This window comes from Antennarius striatus, chromosome 5, assembly GCF_040054535.1.
Source record: "Antennarius striatus isolate MH-2024 chromosome 5, ASM4005453v1, whole genome shotgun sequence".
Lineage (NCBI taxonomy): Eukaryota > Metazoa > Chordata > Actinopteri > Lophiiformes > Antennariidae > Antennarius > Antennarius striatus.
The window spans coordinates 2551362-2566051 of NC_090780.1; the positions used below are offsets into that span (position 1 = coordinate 2551362).

General features: G+C 37.3%; 1 protein-coding gene across 1 annotated transcript in view; it reads left to right on the forward strand.

Annotated features, from left to right (window-relative positions):
- LOC137595141 (cadherin-22) overlaps positions 1-14690 on the forward strand; it is a 71585-nt gene that overhangs the window by 39362 nt on the left and 17533 nt on the right. Inside the window, exon 8 of the mRNA XM_068315011.1 lies at positions 8736-8857. Within this exon, the coding sequence (XP_068171112.1) occupies positions 8736-8857 (122 nt within the window). The remainder of the gene's footprint in view (positions 1-8735; positions 8858-14690) is intronic.

A 14690-nucleotide genomic window follows, 5' to 3' on the forward strand; every position in this document is an offset into this window, starting at 1 on the left:
AAAATGAATAATATTGTTGGGGGAGCTAGGAAGTTATTACTCTACCATTAGAAGTTAAGTTGGCAAGGAGGCCTGGTATACCCCACTTTTTCAATTTCATACAGATGAAGTGATTTTGCAGTGAAAGCAGAGATTGCATTCTCCACATAACCGGTATTGGGTATGGCAAGATGGAATGCGAAAACAATGCACATAAACAAATCCGATTTTAAAATGACTGCATATTTGTTCCTCTCTCATAGAGCCTCAGACTGCAATTACTCTGATAATCAATACAGCCTAAACTGAATAGTAAGCCATCTCACCTAACACAAACATTAAGACAAAATTAGACCAGAGTATTTTTTTTTCAAGCTGTAATTCCCAGAGCAATTTGGCCGCTTTTGTGCTCTGCCTTTTTGTGCTTGGCATTATGTCATAGGCACATTTTAATGTTAATTGAACATTTAAAGCGGCCATAACCCCTCCAATATCAGACATAAACACATGCCTGCACTCGATAGATAAAGCCTCTCACATTTCCTTCCAAGGAAACATCCAGACAGGAAAAGTCAGCGGTCATTGCCATCAGAATTCCCATCCAGAATGCTTTTTTATCGGTTGTTAACTCAGGGAGTCCTGAGAGCTGTAAAAGCAGACAGTAGACAGAAAGAAGAAGAAGGAGGGGGAAAAAAACACAAGTCTAAAAAAGAGCCACAAGAGGGATAGAAATAGAGGGAGTGGACTGGGAGTAGCTAGCTCGAGTATTTAAAGAAAGGACTTCATTTTCTTTTCAGTGATTTTGTTCTTTTTCATTGGGTCCCTTGGCTCATTAAAGCTAGAAAGCCACAAGACCGACTTATCTGAGGACACTGTTGAGATTTTTTGCTACAACCCTTAATTATTCCCGCAATCCAATGTTGACCTTTGAACTATCGTATTGCCATTGTATCAGTATTGGACAAGTGACAACAGCTTTCCAGCATCCTCTCGGCCTTTGCCCCAGGAGTAACCCCACCTAAAAAAAAAATAAAAAAACTGCACAAAATACATTAAAATTATACAAGGCTTGTGTGTGGAGAAACGGAAAATATTTCTTTTTTTTTTTTTTAGGGGTACCCAACCAGTCAAAGAAAGAAATAAACACTTACACAAACATAATATCCTCAAAACCATCCAATTAACAGCAGCATCTTGAGATATTTAAAGATTTAAAGAAATAGCTTCTTATTTGTAACACTTATATTGCTTTTAGAGAACACAGAGTACTTCAAGTGAGCAAGAACTTAAAATTTTCCGTCACTGAAATTCTGACAGGGTTCTCTTTTCTCTGGCAAGTTTGTCCGTAAAAGCACATCCAGGTGAGTCAGAGTGACATATAATTTTCAAAACCTGATAACAAGTATGATATAACTTCCACGACTTCTTTTTTACCCAAAAAGGTTGGAGGGAGAGAAAAAAAAAGAGTATCACCCGAGGGTAAAGAGATATCAAAGCTGGAAAGTCTTTTATCGTTTTACTGTTGCAGTGAAGACACAGATTTTATTGTAAAACTTTTCTCACTCTCTATCTTCAAAGCAAACAAACAATGATTTTTGGAATGTTAGAATGATTCTCTTTCTGAAATTCTATTAATCACCAACTTTGAGAAAACACACACACTTTTAAATTGTATATTGGAACACACAGTCGTATAAGATTCAGAGGTTTCTACTAGGGTTGAGTTGCATACTCGTTTCAGATGAGTATCCGGTACGGATAACGCGTTTTTGACGAGTACTGTACGAGTAAAACTCTTCAATTCTTAATTCATTCACTAATTTCCTGTACGCTTCATCTGCTTGCGCGGCGGCAAGCGCTATCACTGGCCCTCTCTCTCTCTCTCACACACACACACACACACACACACACACACACACACACACACACACACACACACACACACACACACACACACACACACACACACACACACACACACACAGACAGACATTGACTGATCTCTCTGTGCATGGCTTCACTGTAGCTCACGTTGTTCTTTTTGGGTTTTCTTCAGCTTGCCTCTACTTCGGTCTATTTTAGGTTACTTGATGAACTTGTTTCTTGCTGTTTTGTTACACGTACGCGGTACTTTTGACCAGACAGAGCTGAAAACTGCTCGCGTCGCTGCTTTTACTCCAGTGGTTTTTTTGTTTTTTTTTTACCTGCTTGCTCTTAGTTTGACACTTTCTCACTTTATTTGAAATCAATAATTTATATACTGTATAGATATTTTGTTATATAGTGTGCACACACAGACACAGACACACACGTGTTCTCTCTCTCCATCGCTTTCTCTCTATCTGTCCCTCTCACACAGTCACTCAGTCACACACACACATATACAAAGTGACACACACACACACACACACACACACACACACACACACACACACACACACACACACACACACACACACACACACACACACACACACACACACACACACAGACACACACCTTAATCAACATTGTTTAACTTTGTGTGAAAAAAATGGCAAGAACATTAGGTGGTAAAGATAAATAAAGAATTGGGGAAAAAAAAGTTTGATCGTGAAATTTTAAAAAATAAAGAAAAAAAAAATTAGAAAGTTGTGTTGAATATGACAATTATTGTTCATGCATACATTGTAGTTCATAATTCCGTATTGCATGTGTTCTATTCATTAATTCACTCCATGTTCTGAGTTCATTAAAAACTCGTTCTGTAAATAGTTCCTTTATTATTGTGATCAAAAGCATTGGATCTCAATTCTGGGGCTCTTCTGTAAATATTCATTCATACACTTAAGAATTTTCATGTTCTCAGGTCCTAAAAAACTTGTTCTGTAAATAGTTATCTTAATTTTGTGATCAAAAACATTGATTTGAATCCCAAATATGAGTCAATATTGCTTAAATATTCAGAAAAGACCTCATTCAGATGCTTAATGTCTGTCCTATTAAAGTTGTTCTCTTTTCTTGTGTAATCTGTTCTTTTATATCTATGATGTATCACCTTGTATAGTAGTTCAGCATTTTTCATGTGCAGTTTGTACTGAGTGAGTTTCTGGACTGCTCTAATTGGTTTCATGCTTGATCGGCTTCCTATCTATCTCTCTTATATTAATGTTGATGTTAGCACGGGTACAACAGAAAGACGTTGTTTGTGTTGAGCCGGTGTTTAGATGGAGAAAGCTTGTTGTGTGGTCTATGTGTTTATTTTGTGCGATAGGTTTCACAAGATTGTTGTTTGCGTTCATTTTATCTAACATTTTGTTTTATAGTCATGAAAATTAATGAATATTCGCAGCACAGAGAACACCTATGCATTTGGAAGAACGCCTGGTTGTCCTCGGTGTATTAGTCGTGTGTATCCCCACTTGCAAAACCTGTTTCATATGGATTGCAATGAAAATGATTTTCTATATTTATTGGCTGCACATTGTAATGGAAATGAGTGGCTGTCACTGCATAAGGGAATCTTCACCTGAATCTTTTGTCATAACATTTATCTTTGACAAAAACTGATTAGGGATTGTTTATTTTGCCTCAAGTCATTTGCCTTGTAACTTGGCTATATTAGTTAAGTACTTTCAGTTATTTAGTTTCTCCGGCTTTTTTTTTTTTTTTTCTGGTTGAATTGAAAAGTAAAGATGTACACAAAATAACTCAGGCTGAAATAAAAATATTATAATTCATTGCATATAATAAGAGCCATGCAACTGAAGAATAATGGCTAATGGAGCTGAACCCGCCCCCACATTTACATAGACATTCTAGTTGTACCCATGCATAGACACTGTCTATGTAGAAAGTCCTATAGAGGTTGTACTTCCTGTGACAGCTCAAAAAGTTCAATCCATCTCAGGCGTTGCTGATCATCATCTCAACGGTCATCATTCATTCTGACCTTAGCTCATCAATAACTGTCTGGTCTGGATCTGCCACAAAACAGGACTTAACCCGACCGCAACACACCATTAGGTCTGCAGGGCAGATGATTTGTGTTGACCTTCCCACCATCCAGGACCTGTACTCGCCCAAGGTCAGCAATCAGGCAGAAAACTTGTTTGTAGACCTCATACATCCTGGTCACAAATTCATCAAACTCCTCCCCTCTGGTTAGTGTTACACAATCCTCTCAGCGACCCGACACAGGGGCAGCTTCTTTCCTCACAGTGTCACTCTGGTGAACTTCTTAGTAGTCAGACTGCAACTTTATAACATAACTTCCATGCATATTTCTTGCACTATTCAATTGTTCTACTGCTACAACTTAATCAACCTCATTGGGCTACCACTTTTCCAAAGTTTGTGTTTTGTCATGTTTCTGTCTTTCCATTTTTTGTTAACTTAATTTAAAACACCTCATACTTTGTAAGCAAGTTAAACTGGAGTCATTTCCTTTGTTTGGCCAATAAAGCTGATTCTGAATGTGAGGAGAGAGCAGACAAAAATGGTGATGCTTAGTTTGCATCGAAATGTAACATCCCTCACAAAAGTGACAGTTAAACCCAAATGTGTTACTACAGCAGAGTAATCCCAAACCATTTAGTCACAAGGAGCAAGACACACAGTTACAAGCAGCCACACACATGTTAGCAAAGACAAATATGCACACTCTTGCATCCTTTATCTGTCTTCCCTGAAGTTATGTCAGTGTAATTCAGTGACAAAGAGATTGACTACACTGCTCTGCTGAAACATTTGCAGCAGCTGGTGAGCACTGCACAGATACAGAACGTGCCAATAATCTGTTGAAATCCTTTCATTCTTCTCCACTATCTGCAGACAGATTTAGAACAGCACCACTTGGTCCAGATGAATGAATCTGTCTCACTGAATAAATCTTTTTTTTTTTTTTTTCCTCGTGGAGGGAGTTTTGGGGTGGGTAGACATTGTTTTATCCTTTTTCAATTCTGGGAAGTAAAACTTAAAATGTGTTACGTCTGATGATTACCAGTTTTCATTCTGGGCAGAGTGAGGACAGAACTGGATGAAGAGGAGAAGAGATTTCTCAGTTGTGAAGAATTTATATTTTTGTTGCAAAAAGCAGTACATTAAACCCTGCATTGATGTAGGAATTCTGCTAATGTATTCATATACATTCCAATATATTCATTAGCAGCTGTGCAAATGGTAGGCAGAACTCTGTAGCCACACGCATAGCTGTAGAATTTCTCTGCAAAGTTGATTGTTCAAAATTGTTTGTGTGAGTTTGTGCGTGTATGTGTGTGTTTTTTTTTTCTTTGACTATTTTGACAATCACAAATCTGCCCTTGATGTTGTGTTTTGAAAATTGACTGGATACTCTAATTTTTTTTTTTTTTTTTAATTTTATATACTGGTTTGATCCCCGAAGGGAAATTAAGACAGCACACTCTAGCTACTGATTACAAACGCATGCATACATGTGAGTACAGGCCCCTGTATCACACACACACACACAAGGGGGCCTGTAGGCATGCAGGGGAGGTAGAGTGGCAGGCAGCTCCTTCTTGGTGCGCCTCAAATGAGCAATTTTTTTGTAAAGGGGACGGCACCTTGCTCAAGGGTGCCTCGGCAGTGCTCCGGAGATGAGCTGACACCTCCCACTGTCAGCTCACCTCCGGGTATATTTTGGGGGGGGCGGGAGCGGGAATCGAACCGCCGATCTTGAATCATAGGACGACCTGCTCTACCGCCCGCTTTACCACTGAGCCACTGCCGCCCAATCTGTCCCTGTTCAATACAGTACCTGCCCCAAGCTTAAAACCACAGTTTCCCCTGACACATTTTTCTGTTTTTTTGTTTGTATGTTCGTTTGTTTGTTTGTTTGTTTGGTTTGTTATGTGATATCAGGATTACACAACAACCACAAAATTTTTATGATATGTTAAGAGTATGTTTGGCAGGTAGAAGGTAACTACTCAATGTGAATTATCATATATAATATGATAGTGTTTTATATATATATATATATATATCTTCTATACATATACATACGGTATATATATATACATACAATACATACAGTATACGGTATATATACATACGGTATATATACATACGGTGTATGTATGTGTGTGTATATATATATATATATATATATTAGTATTTATGAGTATTTATATATTAGTTTACATACAGTGCTAGCTCTACTTATGAAATTAATTGGTTCTGGAAGAAATTTCGTAAGTAGAAAATTTTGTAAGTACAGACGCGTTTTCGATGCAAATGCCCTCATCCATTCCAAGCCCCCCAAAATTCAGACATAAATGTTTTATTAAGCATAAAAATGCATCAAAACGTAACAAATACATGTTACAACTAGATTATTACACAATAAATGAGAGTTGTGCATAATGTGAAAAACAAAGAATAGAGTAAAGAATAAAATAATGGTCATTAACCTTTTAACTGCTGTCCTCATTGTTTTTTGCCCTCTTTGGTTCATGCTCTCTTGCCCCACCATGAAGAACAGATTGAATCCAGTCCTCCTTCTGAACTTCTCCAACCACCCACGCGATGCCTTAAACTCCTTAAACGTCCTTTTGTTTTAATAACGTGGTGATTATAGATGCATTACGGCCATATTCTTTGGAGAGATCAACCAAACGCATCACTTTTTCATGCTTTTCTATCATCTCTTGCTTTGTTTGTACGGACAAAAAAACTATTTTCTTCGTGTATTGGTATATACTTTGCTAATACAGTAAAGTATATACCAATATACTTTACTGTATTAGTAGTATATACAGTATTTATATAATAGAATATATAAGAAGTCACAGTTTAAAAGAAATTGAAGAATGGTGAGGAAGACACTGGAAGAAACCACCAGTCTTTCTGTAAATTCAAACAAATATAAAATACATGTCTTAGCTTTCATTAAATGATGAAATAAATGCTTTCTCATTAGTTGTTAGTTTCGTCAATTAAGAGTATAATAATAATTAAAATTGATGTACAGTAATTAGAAAAAGCCTGTTTAGTCTTGACAGAGGAAGACCCTCATGGACGATCATCTGAAAACACAGGCCTGCAAGACATGGCTGTCACCAGAGGCATCAACCTGTTAAACACACAAAAGCATAAAACTAATGAGAACTGCTATTTGTAGCTAACAAAAACAGAACATTATCCAATATCATTACAGACAAGCACAAAAACAGACAGCATTTTCTTGTTTTTTCTAACAAAATATGTTTTCCGCTTCGGCAATAATTATCTTACAGTACTTCAGCTGTTTAAAGATATGTTGTTTAAAATCATTTTATTTTTCTCCTATTCTACTTAATTTTAACACAGATTTTCTTTCTTTGTTCATTTTTCACACTCAAGCGCACATACAGTATACATATTCATCAATATTTCACAATATGAGATTGCTCAAATGATGATTACAGCAATTTAAAGCCATCCTGTGGAGCTTTTGTCATGAGTTTCTGACAGTAGCTGCATGTTGTTAAAACTGGAATCCAGCACAAAATATTGGAGAAACCAGATCAGTTATTTAACGCAGATTCTCTTTTTTTGTCATGTTGTTCATACACTTATACACACACACACAAACACACAAACATATGCAGACATACGCACACACACGCATTGCGACAACCATCTGTGTTGGTACATCATATTTTATTAGTGAAATGGAAGGTTCATTAGAAATGATATGATTAAAAATGGAACTTGAGATTCAAAGAGATGTGTAGTTAATTTGAAGTAGGTTTTGACTGCAAAAATTGCATAATTTTCTGTACTCCCACGGTTGTATTCTGGCCTATTAAGAAAATATCTAGAGAATGCATCCTGCTGTTTTTCTCTGTGTTATATCTAATTGAAAGTGGCGTAAGAAATACAATTACGGAAATACATTTGCTATTGTGTCAAAGACATCAATTTATAATCATTTGTCTTGAGGTGTACCACAAACACGCCATTAAAAAGCTAAATACTGGAATGTTATTATCACATAGAGTGGACCTTGAGAACAAAATGGGATTGCTATTATTTTTATGTCACACCTTGGTGCCAAAAAGTGTTATTCGGGTAATGGGTGGAATTTTGCCGAGGCGCTAGATTAAAACTAGATCAGCAACAACGAGAAAACAAATATCTGCTTCCTTGTGGAAATTGCATCCGTTTTAGTCTCAAAGTCTTGTCTCCGTTGTACCGGAGTCAGAAAAGAGGAACATTTGGAGTCTTGTCCAACCTTGTGCACAACAGCCCCATGTGAGAAAATCATGCCAACATTAGTGTGGAACTCCCTGTCAACATCTACACTGAACATATTGGACCAAAGGGCTTCTGTGTACTCAGGTTCATTTTGGCACTGATTACAACCCAATGCTTGTAGTTATGCACATATGGTAAGGAATTGAAATGTAAAAATATGCTTTGGGTGTAAGTGAAAAGCAGGTCATTGAGACTGAAACCCCTCCAATGTGCACAGCCTGGTACTTGGGAAGCACTCAGCCAGTCTCAGAACTTCAGCTATTCAGTTGCCAGTTGGTGGTGTGTGTGCGTGTGTGTGTGTGTGTGTGTGTGTGTGTGTGTGTGCGTGTGTTATTTCTGCTATATCCAAGAATTTTCATCAATAGGCTTTATTTCACACTTACACTTACTTTGCATTTTGTAGTTGCAGATGCAGCTAAAACACCATGCAAAGAAAAATCTGCCTCAGGTCATTGCAGTTTCAAATATGTACCTTAACAGATCGTTTGTATATTTGCTTCCCATCTGTTCTGTAGATAATGACACCATGGCGTCCCATTCAGCTGTGAGTGTTCGGATTCTGGATGTAAATGACAATCCTCCTGAGCTGGCCACACCGTACGAAGCCTCGATATGTGAAGATGCCAAACCAGGCCAGGTATGTCTGTTATTTGTTATGTTCAAAATGCTATTTGAACATTATGCTCATCTAGTTAGAGTGGACTCACAAATAGATCCTTTATTTCATCATTGATTAAAAAAAAATGAAAAAACATCAAGTGAAAGGCTTTCATTCTTTCATTCATATTTTCAGAGTACATAAACTACATATATAGTAAGAACAGTATGTCCATCACCAAGTGATTCATATCACTTTCCAGACAAAGCAGTACTAAACCTTGCATTAATAACCTCATATGACCCAGCAGTTGCATACATTTCTAAAATGAGTGACTAGGAAAACCATTTTAATACCTTAAAGCGGTCCCAGGCCTAGGAGGAGGACAGAGGCAGAACTGTTCAGAAAAAATAATAACAGCAATAATAATAATAATAATAATAATAATAATAATAATAATAATAATAATAATAATAATAATAATAATAATGATGTGATGATAATAGGATCCTGGGAAATCCCCTAGCAGCAACAAAATGAAGGATTATTCTGAGCCAGCTCTAACTTTCATCCAGACAGGAAGTTGTAAACCGACTCGTTCATGTTGTGTTTCTGTTTCTGTGAATACATTCAACATGTATTGAAAAGAGTTAAGTAAAGAGTTAAGTCTGATTATGAGATAAATACAGTCCTACAACATCAGTATACTCATGAATATGTAAAAAAAAAAAAAAAAAAAATCAACTGGAAGAATATACTGTATCTGTTTAAAGAACTAAGTTGATATAAAATAAGGTCAGAAATATTAGAATTTTAACCATAAGTAGTATATTATAACAAATTTTCTGATTTGAAATACAGTAATCCCTCGCTTATTTGTGCTTCAAGATGCACTGCTTCATTGCATCGCAGATTTTTAGTAGGTAGTCACGTGATACCGTCACACATGCTATTGGCTGAGAAGCATCTGTGTGTGCGCTGTGTTACGACTCATGGCTACTCCTGCAACTTTTCTTCCATACAAAAGTGATTTAAACATTCTGTAAGAGTGTAGGAATGGATTATTTAAATAGACCAACTTTCTCGAAGTAGGTGTGTGAATATTTCCCAGGTTAAATTGATTTATTGGACTAGTGAGGGAGACTATGAAATATTGATAATTCGAACACATCCCACAGCTTAAGGAGGTTTAAGGTCCTTAATGGTGGTGTAAGGTCCTGTCCTTTCTATAGCCACCTTGAGATATAGAAAGGACAGGATGAACTTTGTCTGTCTAGTCGACATGCTAGCTTTAGTGGATTGATTTGCCTTGCAATAAAAAGACACCTTTAACATTTCCTCAGGCACAAGCTTAGATGCAGAAAATTTTAAAAATAGTAAAGTCCAGATGTCTGCAATCGTCTTGTCTACAGCTGCTTATCCGCCTAGTCAGTCGTAGGTCCGCTAGAGCCTATCTCAGCTGGCTATAGCGAAGAGGCGCGGTACACTCTGGCTGAGATGCCAGCTCCTTACGGGTCCACACGAAAGATAAACAACCAGGCACATTCACACTTACGGCCAATTTGTAAAGGGAGAATGCTACAAGCAAGGCTTGGAAATAGAGCAGCCATGCTGGCAGGGGCATTAACATGAGTCATGACACCCAAGTGTCCCCACAGTTGCCACGCCCCAATCTTCTGACTCCAGCATTTATAGCCCCCATGTGCCTCTGCAGCACTGCCTGCCTGCCCCGTCCCTGAACATTGTCTGAGCGGATCTCCCTCATTCCACCTGACTCCCTCTCCTATCTATGTGAGCCCACATTAACCTTCAGCTCCTAATTAAACAGACATGATTACCGGCAAAAAGATCCTGGCTTGCTAAAAGCATTGAGGATAGAACAGAGACAGAAAGTGAAGGATGTAATGCCCTACTACCTATCTACCTACCAACCTACCTACCTACCTACCTACCTACCTACCTACCTACCTACCTATATCTACCCATTCTACCTACCTACCTGTCTACCTACCTACCTACTGTATATCAACCCATTCTACATACCTACCATGCATGTCTTTAGCCATTGATACATTTACAGATGTTACTGATAATGCCCAGCATTTGGTGTATGTCAGGTTCCTTCACAAATATTTTTAAGTAGGTGACACAGACATTCAAGTGGGCACATCTAGGATCTCTCCAGCTAGAGATCATTGATCTGTAAGGAGATGCTGCATTAGGAGAGGATTTTGAGGCAACCGACCCTGATACTTCCTGGCTACAGATTGTGTCTGAGAGTGTGTTCCTTGGTCTAACTAAAGTAGCACTACACACCTTGATGATGTTTGGATCGACTTACAGCTGTGAGTCAACTTTTTCAACCATGAACATTATCAAAAACAAGTACCGTTCTAGGTTCACCAATGAACAACTGCTTGTCTGCTTGAGAATGGCGCTGAGTCCATTCCAACAAAGATTTAAATTAATGGCAGGCCACATGCCCCTTTCTCTCATTAAGAAAACTGCTTGCATTCTTTCACTGAAAGAGCCATTTTTTAATTATGGCTTTCTGAAGATTTTAATGCTTTTATTTTATTGGAAGTGTAGGCCTTCAGTTCTTTAGGATTAATCAACCCTGTTTGCGCTTTGCAATTTTTTTTAAATTCTGAGGTTTGTGTGTTCTTCAATCTCACATACAGGCTTTACATTTATTTGTCTGGGTCTACTTTTATTTATGGTAAAAGAGCTAGCTGTGTAATCAGTTAAACATATCCTTCATTGAAAATTTACAATAAATATTGTCGAACCCATGAAAACGTGGACATAGGGGCCAGCTGTAAGACGCAGATTGGACTTGGGTTCAGATCTTTTACTAAAAGGAAATTTAAATAACTGGACCTCCATAAGTTTTAATTGAATACCTCTGGTTTGTAAGATGAGACCAGACAGGACCACATCAGATCATACCCAATATTTTCCTTTCTAATATTGCTCAATATTATGTGGGGCAAAATCTAGAAAAATTAGATGTCAAAATGCAAATTAATTTCAAAATGGACTGGTGAAATCAGATGTGAAATTCAAAATGGAATGATAAATTGTCAAGCGATTTAATCAATCCAAAGCTTATTTGTTTAAAATGGTTGCCCTGGGATTTTTCAGATCTTGCTTTCATCCATCGTTCACTTCTCAAAATGACTATCATTTAAGGGATGAAGCCTCAAGGGTAAGGGTTTCAAAAATTAATTGATTGAGTTTGGGGGGGTGTTGATAATGCATGTGAATTGAAAAATGGAGCTGCAGCACGATGGTGCAGAAGTCATCGCTGTTGTTTGACATGATGTAGTCCAGCATGGTTAGGAAAGCAACATATTGAAAACAACCATTATTAAAAAAAAAAAGGTTTTTTTTTCTCCTGGAACAGATGTCAAACACTTTTCTTTGTGCACATGCCTGTGGACACAGAGAACATGCTTGTTGCTCAACTAACCTGACCTTTGTGAGAACGAACATCCAGAGGTAAAAGGGACTGTTGCTGCTCTGTTCAGAGTCTGACCCCTTTCACCCTCATTATAAGCCTGCTACACACACAGCATTAATTAGAGCAAACAGCACACCCAATATACTTCAATTCAATTGAATCTACTGTCAAGATGCTTGGCTCGAGATTCAGACCTCTTGATAGAAGAGTGGTCTTTTAGCTCCAGGGTGCTTTTGCAAATTAGCTAAAACCCACCGCTGAAGCATTATGAATATCCCTTGATTGATAGCAGGACCTGATTTATGCCCAAATCCTGTTTTTTACGTGCAATGGGAACCAAATGAGAAAAAGTTTTTTTGCAGATTTCGAGTGACCTCCAATCCTTGTACAAAGAACTCTTTCCACATAATCATCAATGCATCCATCTCATCTGTTTGCTGGTAAGTTCATTCATCTTCCTGTCCATTTCATCTGAACTGCCTGGCTCTTCTTTTCTCTCCTAATTAGATGACAAATACAATCAACCATCCATGTTCCTGTGCAGCTGTGCGCCACAATAAATGCTTATACACACACACCCACTCGCATACCGTATAAACACAGCTTTCACTGTCACACTTTTAATATGTCAGATCAACCCCCGGTTTACTAAGGTAATGAGGAGCATTCCATTGTCTCCTGTTGTGCGCTTTGTTATCAACTCAGTCTGGTTCATGAAGTGTCATCCCCCCAGCTCAGGTCTAGTTTTTTCATTGGAACCGCAGAGAAAATCAGATTAACCTAAGCCTTTTAACTGTGGTTGGGTTTGATCCCATTTGAGAGTTGGAAACACAATCTATTTTGTTTGTGTTTAGGGGGGAGAATGCATGTGAAGGGAGGGGGGAAAAGGTTGGAAGAGAATTAAATTTAAAAAAATAAAAAATGACAGAAGCTGAGCAGTTTTTTGCTTTGAGATACAGTTGGTGCCAGAGCCGTGACAAAAAATGTTAAGTAGCATCTTACCTTTGATTTAAGCGGCCTTTGAGGGGTGCTCTGCAGGATGTTCAAAAGCAAAAAAGAAATTCTTAAGGGACTTAACAACAAGACAGAATGAGAAACTCGCATCCATGTCTGTTGGGTATCTTTATATTTTTATGCAAATCTTGGAATTATATGCACTTCATTTTTTTTAATGTATTTAATCAAATACATTATATAGGTCACACATTCCCTCAGTTTGTACATAAATTGGTTTCAGTAGATATTTGGTAAACAATTCTGTGCATTTTTTCCCCCTCTGGGTTAGTACAATACCTTTAAAACAATTCTCTTAGCTAAATTGCACTTTGTTGTAAACTTGGTACTCAAACTTTTTTTACAAGTCAATCATCTTGTTTTGCAGGAATAGCTCACACCAAAGGTGTAATATAGGCAGGCTTTGTAGCTGTTAGGCGATGGGAGAAAATGTTGGTTTCTTATCTTACACTGAGTAATTTACACTGCAGTGATGGCCTGTTAACATCAGCAGCATAGAGCCTATATAGCTGCCTCATTAGTAGCTGAGATTTATTTCTAGTTTTGTTGTTATTTCTTTTCATTTGGCATCTTTTATCCATTGTAACAGGAAGGTTTTCAGCTGAGTTTTCTCACCTTTATGCTTGCTATGCTCGCGTATATTTTAAGATGGTATACAAGGTGATGTCGAACACAAGATGTATAATCATGTGATCTCATAAAGTTTCCTCCTGGAGTAAACTATGCAGATGTTTGGGTATTCAGAGGTGTGTACTTACAATTGTCAGGCTGCGTACTCAAAATGAGAAACGTTTGTCTTCTGAACCAGAAAGTATTTACTTGTTTTAACACTGCCATTATAAGTGCATCCCCTATATATATACAAGACATGCTAGTAATCATATAATAATTGAATGCTTTTTTAATCAATTTATACTATATTTACCTTTATACGCAGTTTTGATTTGATCATAATTGAGCTTTTGTTAATAGCTGTATTATTGTTTTGTTTTTTAATTAAGTGCATGAACTGGTAGGTTTAATATAAAACTATCTATACAATGTTAACAAATCAATTATTGACGATAATTATCTTTAATGATAATTAAATATAAGATTTTTAATTTGCCGTGAAATGTATTAGATAAAGCATCAATAACCATGTGAACTTTCTGTCAGATAAAAATAATACAAGGTTTACATTAGTAAAAAAATATACTTTACTTTATCCTCACATGTTTTACCGTTTTGGATTCAGCACCTGATTCGTGCATCTTCGTAATCTGAATACAATCTCTTCATCTCTGCGGTTTCCTCACCAACCTCATGGTATTTCTCTGACTGAATGCAGAGAGACAGATATCATATAGGAGAAAAAAGGCTGGGTTGAATGCCAAATACTAAGTATGGCTTGGG